This window comes from Vombatus ursinus, unplaced genomic scaffold (genome assembly GCF_900497805.2).
Source record: "Vombatus ursinus unplaced genomic scaffold, bare-nosed wombat genome assembly UNPS02015255.1, whole genome shotgun sequence".
NCBI lineage: Eukaryota > Metazoa > Chordata > Mammalia > Diprotodontia > Vombatidae > Vombatus > Vombatus ursinus.
The window spans coordinates 18,238,552-18,261,695 of NW_020955033.1; the positions used below are offsets into that span (position 1 = coordinate 18,238,552).

General features: G+C 35.5%; 1 protein-coding gene across 1 annotated transcript in view; it reads left to right on the forward strand.

The window, feature by feature from the left end:
- Nucleotides 1-22,859, forward strand: part of LOC114031933 (cadherin-2) — a 251,301-nt gene extending 228,442 nt beyond the window's left edge. The window contains exons 15-16 of the mRNA XM_027847151.1: nt 5,994-6,158; nt 21,432-22,859. Of these exons, the coding sequence (XP_027702952.1) occupies nt 5,994-6,158; nt 21,432-21,638 (372 nt within the window). The 3' untranslated portion in view covers nt 21,639-22,859. The remainder of the gene's footprint in view (nt 1-5,993; nt 6,159-21,431) is intronic.
- Nucleotides 22,860-23,144: the final 285 nt, after the last annotated feature.

The window sequence follows — 23,144 nt, forward strand, 5'->3', positions numbered from 1 at the left end:
ATAATTTGGCTAGAAGGAAGAGTGCGTAAGGGGCAGTTATTATATAATAAGGTGGGAAAGGTCATTTAGAACCAGCTATGAAGGACTTAATGCAAGATGGAGAGATTTGTATAGTGGGGATCCACTGATGCTTATTAAGCAAGGGAATATCATGATAAGATGTCCTTTAAGAGCATTACTTTGACAACTGAGTGGAAATTGAAAGAGGAAGAGACTTGAGGCAGGGAGACCAATTAGGAAACTACTATAATGTTAGATTATTGAGAGTTGAGTCCAATTGAGAGGTAGCAAGGGTCTGAGTTGGTGTGGGGGCCATGTAAATGAAGATAAGGTATTATGGAGCTAGAAATGAGAAGGATTAACCACAAGGTACAATCCACAAAGTTGGAAATACCTTTTATCAGAATCATTAATGTCTGACAATATGGTCAAAAAAGGACACAAAAGAAGAGAAAGACAGCTAGGAACTAGAAGTTCAGAAATTCCCTTCTCAAGCTATCCTGGACAAGCATAGTTCACTTGCCATGTGCTTCTCATGAAAGTTTCCATTTTCTGTTCATGGAGTAGAGGAAGAAAGATACCCCCCCCCCCCTCGGCCCTCTGTTCTAGAAGACCATATGAAGAGGAAGAGGACTTGAAAGGGTTGCCTGTTTCATACACTGAATATGTATAGTTCACAGGAGAGGTAGCTGTGCTATAAGACATAATGAGGGGGGTGGTTTCAGAAAAACCTGGGAGGGTTTATGTGAACTAATGCACAGTTAAATGATTAAAACCAGGAGAACATTGTACATAGAACAACAGTATTCTAACAATGTTCAGCTGTGAAAGACTTAGCTGCTTTAATCATTATAGTGATCCAGAGCAGTCCCAAAGGACTGAAAAATGCTGTCCACTTACAGAGAGAGAACTGATGAACTTTGAGTGCACATTGAAACGTACTTTTTTCACTCAGGTTTTTGGTTTGTTTGTTTTTTTCTTGGGGGAGGGGGTTGTTTTGTTTTTTGGTAACATGGCTAATATGGAAATATATTTTGCATGACTTTACATGTATGATGGATATCCTATTACTTGCCTTCTCAATAGGTGGGGGAGGGGCTAGAGAGAGAGAGAGAATTTGAAACTCAAAATTTTTTAAATGTTTAAAAATAAAGAAAAAAGAGTCTATCTTTCTGACTCTCATTAGGCCAGATATCAAGAAGCAGCCAGACCTGCTGAGCATCAATCAAAATTTCCTATGTCTCCTAATCCAAGGGCTAGGGCAGCATATCAAACTCCATGGGAGTTAGATTCAACCCCACATCCAACCAAGGTCTGTGAATTCTCATCTTATCAACTTGCCTGGGGGAGGACATAATATAGTTATGATATAGTTGTGAAAGGTACTTATCTAGTTCATATCTGATTTCTTATGGTAAGACTCTTTTATATTCAAATTACATACTTATTTTAAACTTACATTGATATTTAAGATTTGTCTAAACTTTGCCAAACTGCCTTAAAAACTTTCCCATCAATTCTTTTTTTTTTTAAAAAAGGGTCATTTTGCCTCATAAAATAAGGAAGGTATCCCAAAGGAAAAAGAAAGGGGGGAAAGGACCTCTTTGTACAAAAATATTTGTAGCATCTCTTCTTGTGGTGGCAAAAACATTGGAAATTGAGGGGATCCTCATCAATTGGGGAAGGACTGAACAAGCTGTGGTATGATTGTAATGGAATACTATTGTATTATAAGAAATGACGAGCAAGATGATTTCAGAAAAACCTGGAAAGACTTACATGAACTGATGTAAAGTGAAGTGAGCAGAACCAGGAGAATATTGTACATATTAACAACAATAATGTACAATGATTTAGCTATTCTCAGCAATACAGTGATCAAGATATTTCCAAAGGATTTGTGATGAAAAGTGCTATTCACATCCAGAGAAAGAACTGATTGGAGTCTGAATGCATATCAAAGCATATTACTTTCACTTTATTTTTTTCTTCTTTGCATCTGTATCTTCTTTCACAACATGACAAATATGGAAATATATTTTGCATGATTAAATATATATAAACCATATCAAATTGCTTTCTATCTCAGGGAGAGGGAAGGTAAAAGAGGAAGAGAGAAAATTTGGAACTCATAATGAATGTTAAAAATTATCTTTACATGTAATTGGGAAAAATAATTTTTTTTTAATTTTTGAAAAATAAGGAGGTGACATATCACCCTGGGCAAGTCACTACTTTGTGCTTCAGGGACTGTCTCCCTTTTGTATTTGTATCCCCAGAATTTATCCAAGGGCTTGGCATTGTATGGACTTAATAAGTGCTTTTCATTCATTCATACATTCTGAGTATTAGTTAATACTAACTCATGTAGTAAATCGAATCCTTTAGCACTATCAAGTTTACAAAGTGCTTTATTTCAGACAGACAGATAATACAATTATCCTTAAACTCATTTTATAGATGAAGAAGCTGAGACTTAGTAAGGTTACATTAACAATGGGCCATGTAAAAGGTAATGCAAGGACTTGGTCTCAGGATTTCTGATTCTGAATTTAGTGTTCTTTTCATTAATCTAGACTACTTATTTTTACTGAAGCTTTCATTCAAAAAGAATGATTTTAAGGAATTTAAACCAGTTGTGAAGGTTGCAAGGCATTGCACCATATGCCCAAGAATATTTTAAGGCATTCAACTATCTCCAAAGATTTTTTTTATAAACTAGGCAAGAAATGTTGGACAGTTTTGTTATGACAATTTTCCTTGGGAGCGAAGCCATGGACTTGATGAACTCTTGAGGGCTCTGTTTTCCCTGTAATTCTGTATATAATTCTTACCCTGCATATTGCCATTTGTGTTTTCTTGAATAGTGTATGTTTAACATCATATGATTTTAAAACTTTGTAAATTAAGAGGTTCAAGTAGGTTGACCACCTTTCATGAGATAGAAACTTGAGTGTAGGGTGGGGCTTTACCAGAGGACAGAGTAAGGATGGATGGGTATAGAATCAAAATATATATATATATAGCTATGTAGCTAAGGCCTGAGTAATGCTTTTCTGGAAGTAAAATTTTGTATCTCATATTTGAGGTCAATGTAAGAAAACTATAGCATAAGGAGTATAAAGAATATAGTCTGTCCTGGTTTCTAACTTTCTATAGTGCAGTTTGATTAAGTCAGCTTTTTAAATTAGTCATGCTTGTTCATCAAACATCAGTAACAGCACAGATTGTGATATTTAAAAGTCAGTGAATCATTATTGGCACAATCAAATAGTTATTGATAATTATTTTTTGAGCACTTCCTATACAGTGCTAGGCACACAGCAGGTAATCCAGAAAACAATGACCCTGCCCTCTGTGTACTTTAGGAGAAATTTCCCAGTTGTAGGAAAATCTTCATTTGTTGTCCCATACATTTGGCAGTTACATAAAGTATTCTTTATAGTTATGAAATAAAATATATATTGGAAAGAATTGAATCAATTGTGTGCATTACAAATGTCTCTAGACTAAATCCTGTCTTGTGTAATGAGAGGCATTCCTGTTGTAATGGAATATATTCTTGACTAGGTATCGGAAGACCTGGATTCAGGTTTTGGCTCTGACAGTTAACAAACATCTGAACTTCTCAGATGTTTGTGTCTCAGTTTTCTCATCTTTTGTGTTGGGAAGATATTATCATGTCCTTTTACCTCAGTTATTGTGAGAACCAAATAGGTTAATTTATTAAAAACAAAAAAATCTTAAGGCTCTATACACATTTTACACAAATTTTCCAGATCATGGGGATGCCACACTCCTAACCACCACAATGTGGAAGGGACAGTATGTTGTAGATGCAATAGATCCTTTTAACCTTTTCAATGAGTACGAGTGTCAAGTGGTGCATAAAGGTGAAGGAGAATAAGAACTGAAAAAAGAAGACCATATTTGACATTTAATGGGTTCAATTCAACAAACATTATTAAGGGCCTACTGGGGCAGCTAGGTGGCACAGTGGATAGAGCACTAGACTTGGAGGCAGGAAGACCTGAATTTAAATGAGGCCTCAGACATTTACTATCTCTGTGACCCTGGACAAGGCACTTAATCCTATTTGCTTCAGTTTTCTCTTCTGTAAGATAAGCTGGAGAAGGAAATGGCAAACCACTTCAGTATCTTTGTCAAGAAAATCCCAAATGGGGTCATGAAATGTCAAACATGACTTGTTCATTCTGAACAACAACAGTGTTTAGGGAACTGTAGTCTATAGACACTAAGTTGAGGAAGCAGTTTCATTAGCTTGGTAGTGTTATCAGATTGTGGTGGGTTGAGGGGTAAAAGGACAGTTAGAAAGTGGAGGCAGTGAGTATAGACAACTTCTATAAGTTTAACAATGAAATGGAGGAAAGATACTGGATGAGAAAATAGCATAAAGGGGTAAGAGAGAGTGAAAGAATGTGTATTTGTGTGTCCATGAAGAGGAAGACAGAAAGCAAAAGAGAAAGTTTGAGCATCAGAGAGAATGTGTATGTGAGTGAGAAAATGAAAATGATAGAGAATTTGATGATAGATCAAGTTTCCTAAAGTAGAACTTCTTGATGAAAGGGCAGGAGTAGAGAGATTGACCTTGTCTAGGAAGTGGGTCATCTAGCTATCAGAGATTGGATCAGAGAAGGAAAATAAGAGTAAAGAAGTCACAGAGTTTTGAGATATGGAGGAGTCCAGAAAGTATGACCTCATTTTCCCAAGTAGAATAGGATTTATGTATGAGCATGTATGCTGAGAGACAGGAATTTATGTGTATTAGAGTTGGAAGCATAAAGACTGTCATTGTATCTCTTGTAATTTTTTTCATCTTAATGGTCTTGTGAAAAATTTTCAGGCTAGATTGGATATGGACACTTGAATAGTGTCCATATACAACTGAATTTCTGCACATTCTGGAAATATCCAAAGTCAGGAGGATGATTCTGTGATGTCCTAGACATAACATTTTGCAGTATTATAGTGTTCTGGTTTGAACACTGAAAATATTTGCTTAAGACTAAAATATTGGTGAAGCTTTATGTTGCTGGCAGTTGATTTACCTGTGTATTCATTTGGCTGCTGAAATAGAAACTGAAGGGGATGCTGAGACACCCATCTATGCTGCTTCTGTTTTCTTCACAGGTCTTGGCTTAGATTTTATGAGACAAAACAGTCAATTTTTCTGACAAATTAAAGTGTGTGGTTGACTAAGAGGAGGATTTGGGTACTTTCTTGTATAAAGCCCTTAGCCCATAGAAAATCTAAGCCATTGGGTTATAAAAGGCATAACTGTAAACTGAACACAGTCAATTTTAGTCTTAAACAAAATGAGAATTAATATATTCTCCCCTGAAAGTGTAAGGTTTGACAACAAATGTAAGATATGGCAAAACCCACATTATGTCCTGATGAAATAGAATATTTAGTAAACATATTGGTTCCTATACAAATAATAACATTTTGTGATAAATTTATCTGCAATTTCACAATAATGTACATAAATTCATAATACTTAAAGAAGAATTTAAATTACATTGTATTTTGTACCTGTTTTTGCCTTAGAGAGGGCTAGTCCTATTTGTTATTGGGGGGGGCGGAAGGTGCGAAACTTGACTAGACCCTATTAGAATCTTTGCCTTGTACTCTACATCTATATTTTCTAGGCAGTTTTAGTCATTTCATAGTGCTTGCTACCTCATATCTCTGCTGTTTCCTAGTGGAAAATTGATGAGCAACATTGTAAAGCAGATGGGGCACAGACCGTGGAAATGAAAAACACAGAAGAAGGAGCTGTGTGAAAGAAATATTTAATCATAACATGGAGAAATCATAGTAGCGGGTTTTCCATTATGCTAAGTTTCAGTCATTTTTATGAGTTGCTGGTATATGTAGGATAAAGGTTTCCATTTTGCATCTTGAATTTTTTTATCTATATGTTTCTTAAAATCTCAATGGACATGCCTTTTTGATTTTGTGTTTTTCAGGACTATGATTTAAGCCAGCTCCAGCAACCTGACACAGTGGAACCTGATGCAATCAAACCTGTTGGGATCAGACGACTAGATGAGAGGCCCATTCACGCAGAACCTCAGTATCCAGTCAGATCAGCGGCTCCTCATCCTGGGGACATCGGTGATTTCATTAATGAGGTAACACTTCCTTAGGAACTTTCTTTTATGTAAAACTAAGATGTCTGGGCTACTGAAGGTTAGGAATTCAATCTCATAGTTTATTAGTAACTTAATTTCATAAGTTTATCTTTTGTTAGAAGCAAACACAACCTTCACAAAAGTCCTCAACTTTAAGGACTTTGAGTTCTTACAGGCTATGATAGTAAGATTATGAACTATAAAAGCTTAGAGTACAGTCCTAGGAATAGCCTATATATCTTTCATCCAAAAAGCAACCTGAATTTGGAGAGACTCATTAACAATGTGATGATATTTTGGGGAGCCATAGCAAGTCATAAAACTGTCTACTAAGGTTTAGAAGAATGTGATTTGCATTGACCTGGGGCTACCTATACAAAAAAAAAAATAAATCATGGATTTCTTTAAAGAGGAAAAACATATTGATTTAGTAATAGCCGTCTAATTTAATAAAAATAGGTTAAGAAAAGATCAGTTCCCTCTCATACATTGTATTGATTACAGTTACAATATGATATCAGTCCTAGTTGCAGGATCTCCAAGAATTCCCTAGATTCCAAGTCATGGACTAACAAAATTGTCATATTAGCACAGATTAATTTAATGAGAGATGTTCATTTTGAGTTTCTTACATATCACCCTTCAAATTCTAAGGATAGTAGAAATTTGTACTTGCAAAAAGAACAAAGTCCCATCAAATAAGATTAGTGAGAAGAGCAGGCAAATTAACTGGTATATAGGTGCATAAATACTTAAAAGTTTATTTGAGGAGTTTTAAGAACCTGTGTGAGAGGGGACTAGTTTTCATTGAATATAACAGATCTGATTTTCACTATGAAAATTTTTTTTTTCCTTTCACTACTAACCAAGAGTTCTTCTATCTTTTGTACTTAAGGTGTGTAGGAAAACTTAAATTTAGGTGAATGCAGTCAACTCTAAATTAATCTGTTAGAATTTCAGGGCAAGAAGCCATTGTCCTATAGATAAGTAGTCAAAGCATATTTCTCAAGAGATAATTGCACATCATTAACAGTCATATGAAAGGATGCCCCAGATCATTAATAATTCAAGAATGCAAATCAAAACAATGCTAAGGCTTCACTTCACATCTAGCAAATTAGTGAAGATAACAAAAGAAATAGTCCCTTTTGGAGACATTGTGAAAAGACAGGCCTAGTCATTCATTGTTGATGGAGCTGTGAATTAGTACAACCATTCTCGAAAAGCAGTCTAGAATTGCCCAAAGAAAGTGACTGAAATATTCATATTCTTTAAATCAATGATTCTGTTGCTAGGTACATACCCTAGAGAGATCAATAACAAAAAGTAAGACCCTATGTACACTAATATATTTATAGCCCCCCTTTTTTATGAGTTAGCAAAGAACTAGAAACAAAGTAGATGCCCATTGACTGAGAAAAGACTACAACAGTGGTGTTACATGAATGTAGTAGAATATTATTATACTGTGAAACACAGTGAACATGATGAATAGAGAGAAGTATGGCATGATTTAGGTGAATTACCAATGAAATGTGAAAAATTTGGTCTGAGGGCAGATTTGAACTCAGGTCTACCTGATTCCAGGCAGAGATCTATCCACTCTGCCACTTCGCTGGATCCATCTAGAACATGAGAGGCTTTTCCTTAGGCTTTTTTAATATATCTGATGGGTTATTATGAAATAATGTTTCCAGTGAATTAAAGGGAAAATAATGCATTTTTAAAAATTTAGAATATAAAAGGTCTTAGGCATAGGTATGTAGACATAAGTTACAGGGGCTAATAGTACAACCTATCTGTATGATCAACTATGCAATCTGAAGTTGAATTTAATTTCCTCCTCAACGTAATGGAATACATTACGACTAGTCCTAATTGGAACAATACTATTAGTGCTTCAGATACGTTATCCATTAAATCGTCTAACCTTGGAATTTAACTAGCTTTTATAGAGTTGTTTTTTACTGAACAGATTTTTAAAATGCTGACGAACCCATTATTAGTAGGGGACTGTCTATTTAACAAACCTTTTTGAAGTCAGAATCCTTCTCAGCTTCCTTTAGATGATTCTAGAAACAGCCTTTCATATTTGTTGATTTTTCTTGCCTGCGTAAATGAATAGATAAATGTTAGTGATTTGTTGAAGGCATCCATAGAAGTGAGTCATCTGAAAATGGCTACATATTTATTCACCTGTGACTTAAATGATTTAATTTAGTTTGTTCAGTGGTTTCAGTTGTGTCCAACTCTTCCTGACCCCATTTGAGGTTTTCCTGGCAAAGATACTGGAGTGGCTTTGCCATTTCCTTCTCCAGCTCATTTTACAGATGAGGAAACTGAGGCAAACAGTGTAAAGTGACTTTCCCAGAGTCACACAGCTATTAAGTATCTGAGGCTGGATTTGAACTCAGGTCTTCCTGATTCTAGGCCTGGCACTTTATGTCACCTAGCTGCTATAATCTAGTACGGTCTAGCAAAGGAAGAACATTATGATAATGATTATAATTATAGTGATTTTGTAGATATGTTTGTAAGAGTATTGCATAGTGTGCTTAATTGGACATGTAATCATGAATCTTGAGGTAGTGTATTGTTTGCGATGTAATAAATATATAAAGTGAAACAAGCATTTTTTTTCGGTATTATTAGTTGACATTCATTTTACTTTGAAATTTTAGAGAATGACTTTCAGAATATAGGGGAAGCTGATACAAATTTATTTTCTCTTAGTGCAACATTTTTTGTTAACCTCCTAAGAGTATATTTTATAACCCTTTTGTTTTTAAATCGTATATTTTTATTAAAGTACAAACTTTCAGCAAATACTTTACAAATATTTTGCCAGTTTATAGTAATTTTGCCTGGATAAAACTTTCTATACTGAACCCTACATGACAATTTCATCTTTTCCTCCTACTAGTAAAACTTTAATACTTGTGTTTGAAAATAGCTGAACTTAACTTTGAAATTATAGGGAAAACATTGTCATTACAGTTAGCAACTTATAATTAGTTATGTGCCTTAGATTATAACATTGAGAAGCAACTCTGATACAGTACACAGAACCCTGGCATCAAAAGTTCGAGTTTCATCCAAGCCCTCCCAGTCAGTAGCTGACTGCTAAATCTTGGACAGATCACTTAGCCACTCTGGGCCTCAGGTGCTTCTGTAAAATGAGAGGATTGGACAGTCTCTAGGAATCCTTATAGCTCTAGAATGCTGTGATTTCTTTAATAGAAGTAGAAATTTATGATTTTCAGAGTGTGTGGGAAAGGGGAAGAAGAATTTAGCTCATCTTAAGTTAGTGACCACCAGTAAAATTCCACAGTGATATGAAAAGGTTACCTTTTGTTTTAAACCTGGATTCTAAACCACATCAAAGAACACATGCTAGATAAGGTTATGTAATTTGTGTAGAAGGCTGAATAAAGTTTTTGTGCTTAGACCAACAATACAAAATTCTCTTGTTGAAATAAATAGGAATTCTAGTATCACCTCTTAAAAATATGTTACTAGTATCTTACATTCAGTTGTATGTGATTTTTACAGACTCTGCATTAGCACATCTCTGCACACAAGGCACACATACATTCAGACCTCTGTATGTAGAGTGATTTTCAGCAGTAGCAGCAGTTCATCCAAAGTCACATAATACTTTCCCAGAGTAAATTAAACTATTTCTTTTTTTAATTGCAGACTTGTCTGACTCAGGGGTAAATTCTTTTTTGTTCCTTTGGTGCCACAGAGTGCAGCAGTGCTCTGGAACCCTGTAATTCCATTATTTTTATTTCCAGTATTCTCATAGATTTTTTTGTCACATCTACAAAAGCGCTGTAATTACATTCATTGTTTAAAAAATATTCTTTCTTAAAAATCCCTCGTCTCAGCTCTGTAGTGATCCCTTCAGGTTTAGAGCTGCCATAACTCTCTCAGGATTTCCAGGGTTCCCTAATTCATAGAAACTTGCTCTGCAAGAGGAAAAAAAAACATCTGTTTCTTACTTTCCCTCAACCTTTTTCTTAGCTCTTCACTAGTAGCACACCAACGTGTAAGATGTTTGTAATGGGAAATGAGAGGAAGCTATAGTAATAGATGAAAGGTTTACAGAGTTGCAGGTCGCAGATATGCTTATAGTTACTCATTATAACTATAAGCTAAAACTATAACTATAGTTATAATTACTACATAGCATAGTTCTCAGCCTACGCTCATTAGCTCCCTCCTGCCCAGCTTCTTTCCCCTCAGCCACAGCCTTGACAGTAACTTTTTTCCTCCCATTTGGCTTATCAAAGCTGTCACTCCCCATTACTTACACTCCCATCCTCCTAGTTAAAAGTACTGAAGTCTGAGGCTTAAGGGAGTCCTTTCCACCATCAATCCTCCCCCTTCCTACCCACCTCAATCTTTATGGATTACTTAACCATGACCTACTCTCCATGGTCTATAAAAAAAGGTGCCTTCTGTCTATTCAGGCCCCAAACTCTTACTGAGAAAGAATATTTTTAAAACTAATTCCACAGTTGTCCCCTCCCAAGTTTCAGGAATTTGTTTCCATGAACCCTGTTGTGGAGTTTTCTTCTGGCCCCTGGAAACTTCTGTCTCTTTCTGTCTCTGCATGTGTATGGGCGTGTGTGTCTGTGTCTATGTGTATGTGTATCTGTCTGTCTCTCTGTCTATCTCTTTTTGTCTGTCTCTTCTTCCTAGTCATCTCTTTCTTTCTCTTTCCCTTTCCATCTATCTCTTCTGACTGGCTGTTCCTATGAAGTGGTTTCTTTTAGCTCACTCTTAAGATTGATTCATCCCCCAATGGTATGAGCCCCTTTCCTTATGAGTGGAGAGTCACAAGGTCCAGATCCACTTTGGACCACCCAGAGCCTTGGCCTATTTGATGCATGGCAATTTTACAGACTCACTTGTTGCTTCATTCTGACCTAGATTATTTGGGTTTGCTTTTAGCTCTACACTAGTAGCCAGACTAAGCTTTCATATACATTTAAGGATCAAAAGAGACTGTGTATTTTCTCTTCTGTAGCAAAAGAATCCAACTATTTCCTATTCCAGCTCCACTTGGGCCTCTTTCCCTTGAGTATTATAATTGTTTGGGATTTTTTTTTCGGGAGGGGAGGACCACGATCACAGTGGGGTGAACTTTGCTCACTGATAAAACTAATAACCTATATCTCATTCTGGACTTTTCTTGCCCATGCCTTTCCATAATCCTCCACAGAGGATTCACCTACCATATTGGAGGCCTTCCTTTGAAAGGAGTAATATTTTACAAATGAACAGATTGTTCATCTGTTAAACCCTACGCTGTCAGTGCCTAACCTATCTACCTCATGTTATAGCTATGCATAGCCTCAGTTATGCCTTTTATATAACTTTGATTCAGGTCACCTTTGGCAATGCACAACAACCCAGTTTCCTTATCTGTAAAACAAAAAAAAGAAAAATAGGTAGTTGATTCAACAAAATGATCTCTAAGGTCCTTTGCCGCACTGAGCTTCCACATGCTCCCAACCTACCCTCCTATCTCTGTATATATACACACATGGACATCTATATATACATCCATATACTTTTTCATACATATCTATACACACACATATATATACACACACATATATATATACGCACATAAATATGCTTGTATGCATAATGTGTGTATGTATATATGCATGTATATGTCTTTCCATAACCATTTAAATGACCTATAATTTTTATTTTCTTGAGATCACTGTTTCAGAATTCATAACCATTTAGCAATACCAGGAGAATGCTAACATTAATAAGAGAGGCACTGTGGTATAGTGGATACAGAGATTGTCTTGGAGTCAGTACAACTTGGGTTCAAGTTGTATCTGATACATATTGGCTGTGTGGCCTTGGGCAAGTCATTTAACCTTTCAGTAAACCAGACAACTAAGACTCTTAAGTTGCACAGAAGGTTCTGGTCTACATTGGTAGAGGGGGTTCTTTACCAAGAGCATCATACACAAATGAAATCACCGCTCTCAGTAAAAACAATGTTTCAAAGGTCTGGTTTTGGAGGTGAAAATAACATAGAGCCATTTGAAAGATCTCAGGTACATTCCAGCCCTCTGTTCTTCCTGTTCAATTTTGGGTTCATTCTACAAATAGAATTTCAAATGTGTATGTGAAGAACTAACTCAATAGGTTATACATTTTCTGCATGACCTCGGCAATAGACATTCTCCATTCACCTGTGTGTTCTGTGAAGTGGGTTTCTTTTGAGTGGCCCTGGAGCTCATGGAGAAGGTCTGTAGTGTAGTCATCAAAATATAGGGAAATACCTTTAGGTCAGTTCGTGTTTGCCTGTTTTATTTTTCATTTGATATCATAATCAAAAGATCAGTGATCAAAGTTGTTTCGATAACAGGAGACTGTTAGAGATAGATGAGAGTACATCTTTCGTAGAATCTCACATGAACTTACAACAAATGGGAAATGTCTTGATGGAAAAGAAATACTTTGTTTTTCTTTTGCTCTAATAAAATTAAATACATTTTTGAAACCACAAAAAAAAACCACCCAGTACTGTTTGATATACTCTATCCTTTTCAGAAATGTGAGTTACTGTGAAAAAATGAACTACTGTGGAAAATAATTTATGAAAGCTTATTTGTTCCCATCTTATTTCCTTCAAAGATTTCCTCAGTGCATGTACCGAATAGAACATTCTCATAAAGATTTCACAGAGGTGAGAAAGTAGGCATTTTTGTCAATCTGTGCCTATATCTTTTCAGATGCCTTTTGGGGAGCAACCATCTTTTACAATCTTTTATAAGTTTTTTTTTATATACTCCCTCTTAGAATTACCTTGAAAAATGATCCCTGAATACTTTTTAAATTGTTTCTCTTCCAACAGATATTTTTTCTTTTATAAAGTTATTCACATTCAGAAACTTTCCTTGTCTTCATTTTCTTGAGTCTCATTTCCATTTCTTTTTATAGCAGCACATCAGGTATTGAAATATTAGAATCCATATGTGATCATTTCTTTGCCATTAAGTGCTAAGAATAGGCTGCTAAAGAAATGATAGCAGATCAATTTCATTTCACATCTGTTTGTTGTCCTATTCCAAGTTTCTTCTAGAACACCCTCAGGATACCGTGGTTTATATGAGTCCCACATCAAGCTTTATGCAGGATTTTTTTTTTAACTATTCATTTTGTTCTCATCTGAGGTAATACTACTTTTAATCCCTCATCATCTTTCTGTGTAATTTTATGCAAGTTAGCTTGTTCAGCATACAGTTCCTTTGGCTGTCATGTTTTGCCTTTACAAGGAATTCGTTTTTACTGGCTTAAGCAATTTCTGGGTAGCTAGGTGTCCCAGTGGATAGTGTTGACTTTACAGTCAAGAAGACCTAAGTTCAAATATAGCTTCAGACACTTACTAGTTGTGTGACTCTGGGGAAATCACTTAACCTGTCTTAGCCTCAGTTTCCTTATCTGTAAAACAGCGATAATACCAACACATACCTCTCAGAGTTGAAAAGTAATAATATATGTAAAGTGCTAGATAAATACCAACTTTTTAAATGCTGGCTATTTATGGGTACTCTTGTTCTCTTCATTATGGCAATTGTTTTTACATTGGTTACACTTTAAAAATTGGTGATCAGTCACATAATCAACAAGAGAGTGGACTGCTAGTTAACATAACTTCTCCAAACTAATAATCCAAAAAGGAGGAAATACATGACATAATCTAGAATAATTAAAATTGAACCAAAAAGATGGGAAACATGAAGCAACATAAAGCCAAGTAGAATGGAAAACTGAAATATGTAAAGCCCTCACTAATCTACCTCACCTATAGCACATCCTGTGCCCCAGTCATAAACATAGTGTGTTGCTTTCTGTCAACCCCCAGTGACTCAGCCTGTAGCACCCATACCTCCTAAGAGGAAGAAAACAATATTGTTTTCTAGCCACACAAAGGAAAGGAAATAAAATGGGGAGGGCAGGGAGAGGATGAGCAGTACAGAGCCAGCTAGAGGAGGAAGGCACTTCTGTTCTCAAGGGAAGAAGGATGGAAACTTAGCTCTGGTCAGTGTTTTCATGGAAATTATTGAGGTAACAGGCCCACCCAAATTCCAGGGTCCCCCAACTCAAGGAAGCTGTGTGTTTGTCATTTAGTCATTTTCAGTCATGTCCAACTCTTCGTGACCCCTTTTTGGAAAGTTTTTGTGGCAAAGATACTGAAGTGGTTTGCCATTTCCTTTTCCGAAGTATTTTACATATTACGAAGCTGGGGCAAAGAGTGTTAAGTGACTTGCCCAGGGTCTCACAGCTAGTGTCTGAGGCTAGATTGGAACTCAGTTCTTCCTGCCTCCTGGCCAACACTGTATCCACTGTGCCACCTAGCTGTCTCAATTCAAGGAATCTGAAGGAGAAAAATTCCAGTCACAGCTGTGCAAAGATATATAGCCAAACAGGGAGACAGGATGAGAGAGCCAAGACGTTAGGAATACAAGGCAAATGCTTTTAAAAAAAAGAAAAGTTCAAGAGATACTAGATGCAATCCTTGCTCCCAAGCAGATAAACCAATAGTGAAACTCAGAGAGAGACAGATGAGTAAGAGTTTCCCCCAAATGGTCAAAATTTTATAAGTATTATATACTTTGAAGAAAAGCAAACAAAAATCCCTAAAGAAAGAGAATTCTGTAGATATCCATGAAATCATAGAACAAAAAAATAGAAACCCCAGAATCAAAAGAAAAATAATTCTTTTAAGAGAAGATACTAGCATAAACATTGGGTAAGAAAACTAGTAACAAATAAATGAAAGAACAACTTAGAAAACATAATAAGCAATCTCTCCAAAGTAGTCGGGGCTCTCAAAAAGAGATGCAGATTTGAAACTCAGAAATTCAGAAGTTGGGGGGGATGATCAAAGAGGAGCTACAGATCATTTTGAAAGTACACATAAATATTCTATAAGCCAAAGCTGCTGATTTTGAAGGTCAGGCACACAGAGTTAACTTAAGGGTCATTAGTTTCCCAGACATATGGTCAAATATTAAAACTTAAACAGTCTGCTACAAGAAATAGGGCTCCGGATAGCGCTTGACCTGGAATGGGGGAAGGAGAGAGACAACTTTCTATGCAGGTCAATATCTCCTTTGCAATCTTAGTCTGAGAGAGGTGCCTAGATTGCTGTGAGGTTAAGTGAATTCACCAGGGTCACAAAGTATGTGTCAAAGATAGGTCTTGAATACACAACTGTCTGGTTTCAGAGCCAGTTCTTTAGCCACTGTGATGGTTGTTTCCTCACTGCAAGATAAAATAAAAAAATATGGCCCAGACTACAGAAGATCAAGTACTAATTAGTCACATCCATGGATTGCTGCTAGATTCAAATGCTATACGGTTAAAACTCTGTGGCATCTTTTGGCTAATTATAGAATTTAGTGCAATATAATATATTTTGTAAGCTACCAGGGAAAAAACCTTCAGCTATGAAGGGAAATCATTTGATTAGCCCAGGATTATACCATAGCCATGAGAAATAAAAGAAAATATTGGGTTAGGATATTCAAAAAAACAAGGAGTTCACAATATAATAATAGACGTCTTTTGAATGTAAAAAGGGGAGACAGAAAATAAAGGATCTGTTTATGTGCTCGCACTGTGCCTGAAGGTGAACAGAAAGCAGTCATTTTGTAATCTTCTCTAAAATCTTGGGAAAGGGCTTGGGATAGTATGGGTAAGAGTAATAGGTGAGAATGGCAATTGAAAGGGTCCAAATAAAGAATATTTCCATTCTTCAATGGAAAGAAGGGAAGAAGGGGCTGATAATGGGCTTTGTCTGGGGCTGGGGTGGGGTGGGAATCTTCTCTTGATTAATGGATGTCTTCTCTTGATTAATGTTTGTGCTTTCCAGGACTGCATCAAACATCCCAGAAGAAGGGATGTATGGATCCCCAGGGGTTGCCAGCTCCCAGAGCAGTAGGGTGAATATAAGTTCCAAAGTTGGATGTATTGACCTTAGGAAAAGTTGAATGATCACAGTAAGGGCAGTAGGTCTTAAACCTCATGACTCAGGATAAAAAGTGACCCTCCACACACACACACCCCCACACACTTTCCTGCCCCTTTCATGAGTTGATATTTCTAAGAATGAGGGATGCCATAAAATAAACATGCATATAACAAGAAAGAAGAGGGAAGGGACTGTGAACTCACTAGCATAGAATAATAGGACATAGCCTTTCATGATAGAATAAAAGAGAATAAAAATACAACACATTTAGAATAGGCCCCAAAAAAAAGAGAGACAGAAAGGGGTTCAAAGTAAAGGAAGGCTTCTTGAGAAAGGGCCCTTCAAGAGCATTACATAAGTTATGAGGTTAGACAATGAAGGAAGGATTTTGAACCACACTTATCTGGATAGAGAAAAGGAAGAGTCAAAAAGAGGTAGGAGTCGGGAGATAGGATGAGTAAACAGGAATGGATAGCAGAGCTGAGTCTGCTGTCAAATTAGCGACAAAGTGGTAACTTCAAAGAGGAGATAAAAATCATTATAAAAGAAATAAATGGTAGAAAATATAATCCTAACAAGCATAACCATATGTAAATGGATTAACAATCCAATAGAATGAGAGAAAATGACAATGGATAAGAAAAAAAATTGTTGTAACTGAGACAACTTAAGATTAAAGGCATGTAAAGAATAAAAATGAGACATTGAAAAGAAAATTGGAATTACGGTGATCCTATCAGAATATAGTCCAGGAAACTATATTATGCTTGAAGGTAGTATAGGCATAACCTAGTGTTCATTAAACCCCAAAACATAAACTACTTGGGGAAGACACAACATTTGGCATAAACTACTGGAAAAAAACTGGAAACATTTTGATGATGAAGAAGGGGAAAAATGAAGAAGGAGAAGGAATGAGGAAGAAAAAGAAACTGTTATTGTTGTTGTTTGTTAAAGTTTCAAATGGCTACTTGTCCTAAATATAAAAGGTTAGGTCGTTTAAAATGCAATTATGATAAAGTGAAGAACTTTTAAGGAAAAAAGGGACGTCACATAAGATTAAACAGACAAATTTGGTTCCATGAAATTCAGAAGCTTTTACACAAACAAAAAGATAACACTCACTTGAGTAAAAATCCATCCATGAGATATTTCCAAGTTTTATGTCTAATTAATACAAGTACCATTCATCAGTAGATAAATGATTACAAGATATGAACAAAGTCTTTTCAAAAAAAAGATTTGCAAACCATTAGCAATTATAGAAAATGAACTGCAAGTCACTAATAACATAGTAATGACAAGAGATCAGAATCAAGAGTATAAACAAGCAAGTTGAAACTACCCTACATTTTACCTTACACCCCTCAAAGTAGCTAAGATAAAAAAAAGACTTAAGTGTTCAGTATTTAAAGGGCTGCAGAAAAACGGAAATATGAATACACTTAAACGTAGACATAAAATGATCAAACCATTCTGGCAAACAATTCAGAATTATGTGGCGTAAAAAAAAAATGACTTCATTCTTTATACTCTGACCCAAAGATCCCACTGCTAAGCATATGCCCCAATGAGGTCATTGAAAGGCCCCATATAGCCAGAAGTATTCAGAGAAGTACTTCCTGTCTTAGCAGATACCTAAAAACAAAACAGATGTTCATGAATTGGGGAATGACAAAAAATAAATGTTGGTATGGTAATGTAATTGAATGTTGTTGTATCATAATAAATGTCAAATATGAAGAATTTAGAGAAATAGGGAAAGATCTGTAGGAAATGATACAGAGCAAATTAAGAAGAAAGGAAAACAAATAGACCCAATGGCTATAATGATGTAAATGAAGAGAATAACCAAATGAAGTTGATCACAGGTAATTTTAATGACCAGTCTTGATGCAAAAGAAGAGAGGAGAAAATGCTTCTTTCTTCTTTTGTTGGAAAGGAGAGAGACTGTGAATATGTAATATAGCAAATGCAGTCAGGCACAATTAATGTGTTGGTTGGTTTTTTGTAGCCATCTTAATTTTTTTCTTTGCTACCAACAAGGCCTCATTCTTTTGTATGTGTGTGTTGGGGAGAGAGGGTGTGGTTATAGGTGTATATCTGGAAATGACTAATATAAAATTAAAAGACATTAATAAAACTTTTTTTTAAAAAATGGCCAGTTCCTTTTTTTCAGTCAACACGTTTTCAAAAATTCTACCATATTTGAGCCATTATAATTGCACAGTCTCAATACCATCTTTATCTATTGTTCTAATTTGATACTGGTTTTTATATTTACTCTCAAGTATTCATGTTCAAACAATTCACTAAATACTGAGGGGTTGTGGAGAGGTAGCTATGGAGCATACCTGCAAATCCTGCAGCATGCCAATAGATTTCCTATACATTTTTCACGGGCTGCCCGAAATCCTTTGGTATGCCACAAGCGGCCTACGTACTGCAGGTTGTGCAAGCCTGCTCTAGAGTAAAACTAATTGGAAAAGACATATTTGGAGGAGGTAATTCTATTGCCATATATGGCTTGGTGGAGAGAGCTGGGAAGTAATCCACACGGTAGAATGTCATGGAGTCAGAAATTAGCAAATTATGTGCTTTAATTGAAGCAAAGAAAGAATATTGGGGAGCAAAGAGCACCAGGAGGCAAAGAAAAATACTAGCTACACAGCAACACTACAAAGAAAATTGTAAAAATGCCTGAGGGAAGCCCTGATGTCAGGAGTTTGAAGAAGACAAAAAGTTCACTTTTAGTCAGAGGGATCCAGCAGTTCAGCTGGTTTTACTTAGAACCAAAACACATCATTGTTTCCTTTGGTGATCAGAGGCCTCATCCTTCATATTATCAAGAATTTCCCAGATTTGTTTTGCCTCTTGTTCAGGACTGCTTTTTTAGCCATGTATGGTCAGTTTATAGATTGCTTGCTTAGAAAGAAATGTTAATCTCCAATTTTATAAAAGCTCTTTTCTCAAAGGATTCAATTCTATAAGCATTTATTAAATACCTGCTGTGTGAAAGGTACTATGCCAGGAGCTGGGGATTCAATATGCTATTGAGAAATTACATTTTGCTCAGTACATTTAGACAGTTCTTTGTAACATAACAATTTTCACTATAAGCTTGTTATTATACTTCAAGGAAGGAAGGAAGTGTATATTAAGCATCTACTATGTTCTAGGCACTATGCTAAGCACTTGACAAATACTATTTCATTTGGTCCTCCCAATCCTGGGAGGCAAGTGCTATTATTATCATCCTCATTTTACAGTTGAGGAAACTGAGGAAGAAGTTAAGTCACTTTACCCATTGAGCACTGAGGCTGGATTTGAACTCGGCTCTTTCTAATTTTAGACCCAGCACTCTATCCACTGTACCACTAGCTACTCATATACTTTGTATTATGGACAGTGCTGTCATCTACTCTGCAGAAAAGTTGTGCTTAAATTAGATGTTTGGGGAGCTTGGAAAGAGATCTCTAGAGACTACTAGAAAATCAGTAGTGGATACTTCTCTGTTCTGTTTGCCTGAGACCAGACTGTTGCTGCTTATTATCTACAAATGCCTTTGTTCAGAGGGTGGACATTTCAAGGAATATGATCCTGACACAGAGACACGTAGATAGGAGATGAAATAGGGACATGTGGGACAATATCATTAGAATTAAAACTCATTCTATAAGGTTTTGTGTGTGTGTGTGTGTGTGTGTGTGTATAACCATTAGGGAAAGTTTTTATATTATGTAAATATGTTTATGTATGTACACATACATAAACATATACTTTTTCAGTTTGTGGCTCGTGTATCGTTATGAAACTTACAAATATGTATGTACTTGTGTATTCATGTAAAGATACTTAAATCTACAAATATTTGTATTTTAAATTATAGTTACTTTTTAAATGCCTTAGGTTCAGATAATTTTATATATGATCAAGATCAGTCTCCCAGGGTTTGAGTTCTTCCATTAATTTTCTCTTTCACTCTTCCTCCTTAGTTGATCTTACAAATAAACAAATTGGCGAGTTCTCAAAAAAAATGATATTTAAAAAAGGAATGGATTGATGATTTTCTTAAAAATGTTAGACAAGGCTATATTTTGGAAAAGTGAGGTTAGGATAAATACACTATTGCTCACAGAATAATTGTAGAAGTAAGACTGTTTAAGGATTAAAAATGATAAACTTTAGATTATTTCAGTTTCTCTTTAATTGTGAAAAATATGGAACTCAGTTACATAATTCATTACCATGGAAGACATGGAGATAAGAAACATCAGCAGCAGCCAACCAAGACCCAAATGAGAAAAAAGAGGTCATCTCCTGGTTGTGGTACAAAGTAGAGCAAATGATGTGTTTTTTCTTCTTTATTCCTTCCTTATTTTTCTTGGGAACTGAATATACATATTTTCCCTAAAATTCAAGGGCATAGTAGTATTGCTCTGGGTTAAGCAGAAAGGAGGGAGACTAAAGTCAGCTCAATGTACATTTTAGAGGATCCATTTCACAATTTTCTTTTGGCCTAATTAGAAATTAAGAAAAAAAAATTGTTCAATAAACAAATATTTTGGTAAAAATCCTGCTCTAATTAATTAATATTTAAATGCCTACTTAAAACAAATGCCCCACTATACAATTGTTTTCTTTTCTGCAATGCCTTATCTCAGCTTCCCTAGTCACTTTTTACCACTATGTTCCAGGCACTATGCTAAGTACTTTACAAATATTATCTCATTTGATTCTCCCAGTCCTGGGAGAGAAGTGCTATTATTATCATCCTCATTTGAGGAAACTGAGGAAGAAGTTAAGTGACTTTGCCACTAGAGCACTGAGGCTGGATTTCCTAATTGAGGCTGATATTTTAGATTTTTTTTTTTGGACAAATTGAACTAGGAGGGGTAAATAAGAAGTAGTTGTTCTACATATTTTAAAGAAATAACAAAGATGCCTAATTTTTAACATCAGCATGAAGCAATTATTTTGAAAAAGGTGGTAGTTTTCACCTGACACCTGGAAAATACAAATTTCACAAATGGAATTGAATGTGATATTGATAATGTCTTGACAATTGATAGATAATGTGTTTTGACAATATCAATCGTCTTTTAACAATTGATATTGTCAAAAGAAAACATCAATATTATGTTGATGTCAAAGGAATATGATTATGATATTGATGTTGCTATGTTGATATTAAACCATTTTAGAGATGTGTAACTTCATATTTATCTTTCTTCCCTCTGTCTCTCTGTCTCTCTCAGGGACTCAAAGCTGCTGACAACGACCCCACAGCTCCACCATATGACTCCCTGCTAGTCTTTGACTATGAAGGCAGTGGTTCCACTGCTGGATCTTTGAGCTCCCTTAACTCTTCAAGTAGTGGTGGTGAGCAGGACTATGATTACCTAAATGACTGGGGTCCACGCTTCAAGAAACTTGCCGATATGTACGGCGGCGGTGATGACTGAACTACAGAATGAACTTGGTTTTTGGACAAGTACAAACATTTCAACTGATATTCCCAAAAAAAACAAAACAAACAAAAAAAAAGCATACAGAAGCTAGGCTTTAACCTTGTAGTCTACTAGCACAAGTGCTTGCTGAAGGCTTTGGCATAGGCTGCAAACCCATTGGGGCTCAGTGGGAATATCAGTGATCCAATACTGTTTGGAAAAAAAATATTGAGCTCAGTTACACTTGAATTTTACAGTACAGAAGCACTGGGATTTTATGTGCCTTTTTGTACCTTTTTCAGATCGGAATTAGTTTTATGTTTAAGGCTTTAATGGTACTGATTTCTGAAATAAGTAAAAGAGACAAAATATGTTGGGGTGGAAGGAGTAAGTTAAACCATGATATGCTTCAACATGCTTTTGTTACATTGCATTTGCTTTTATTAAAATACAGAATTAAAAAAAAAAAAAAGAAAAACCTCATGGAATGCTTTTATTACCTTGGGGGAGGAGACCATGAGCTTGAAAAATGTACATTACTTCTAGTTTTAGACTTTAGATTTTTTTTTTCACTAAAATTCTAAAACTTACGCAGCTGGTTGCAAATAAAGGGAGTTTTCATATCACCGATTTGTAGCAGAATTGAATTTTTTCCTAAGCTAGAATGTTAGACACATTTTGGTCTTAATCCATGTACACTTTTTTTAATTTCTTGTATTTTTTTCCACTTCACTGTAAAAATCGTATGTGTACATAATGTTTTATTGGCATAGTCTATGGAGAAGTGCAAAACTTCAGAACATGTGTATGTATTATTTGGACTATGGATTCAGGTTTTTGCATGTTTATATCTTTCGTTATGGATAAAATATTTACAAAACAGGTTTAAAACAAGTGACATTTGATTCAATTGTTGAGCTGTAGTTAGAATACTCAATTTTTAATTTTTTAATTTTAATTTTATTTTTAATTTTAATTTTAAATTTTTTTTTTGTTTGGGGAGGGAGAAAAGTTCTTAGCACAAATGTTTTACATAATTTGTACCAAAAAAAGAAAGGGGTGGCCTGACACTGGTGGCACTACTAAGTGTGTGTTTAAAAAAAAAAACAAAAACAAAAAAAAAAAAGCTTTTAAACTGGAGAGTCTTCTGACAACAGCTTTGCCTCTGTATTGTGTACCAGAACATAAATGATACACCTCTGACCCCAGCGTTCTGAATAAATTGCTAATTTTGGATCTGGTGACTGCTTTGAATTTTTTCTTTTCCACTTGAATAAATTTGAGTGTCACCCCAAAAAATACCTAATGCTAAAATTTCAAATAATAGTAATAAAGTGTTTACTCATTGTAGCACTATGAAAAAAAATGGAAACTCAAACCCTTCTTGTGACTACATACAGACCAAAGAGAAACAGCTTTGGATTGTATTATTGTTATGGAAGAAAAGTCACTCACAATCTGTGTTAGAAAGGCACTAGCTTAAGAATGGTCAACTTAGTTTAATGTTTTTTAAAGACTCTT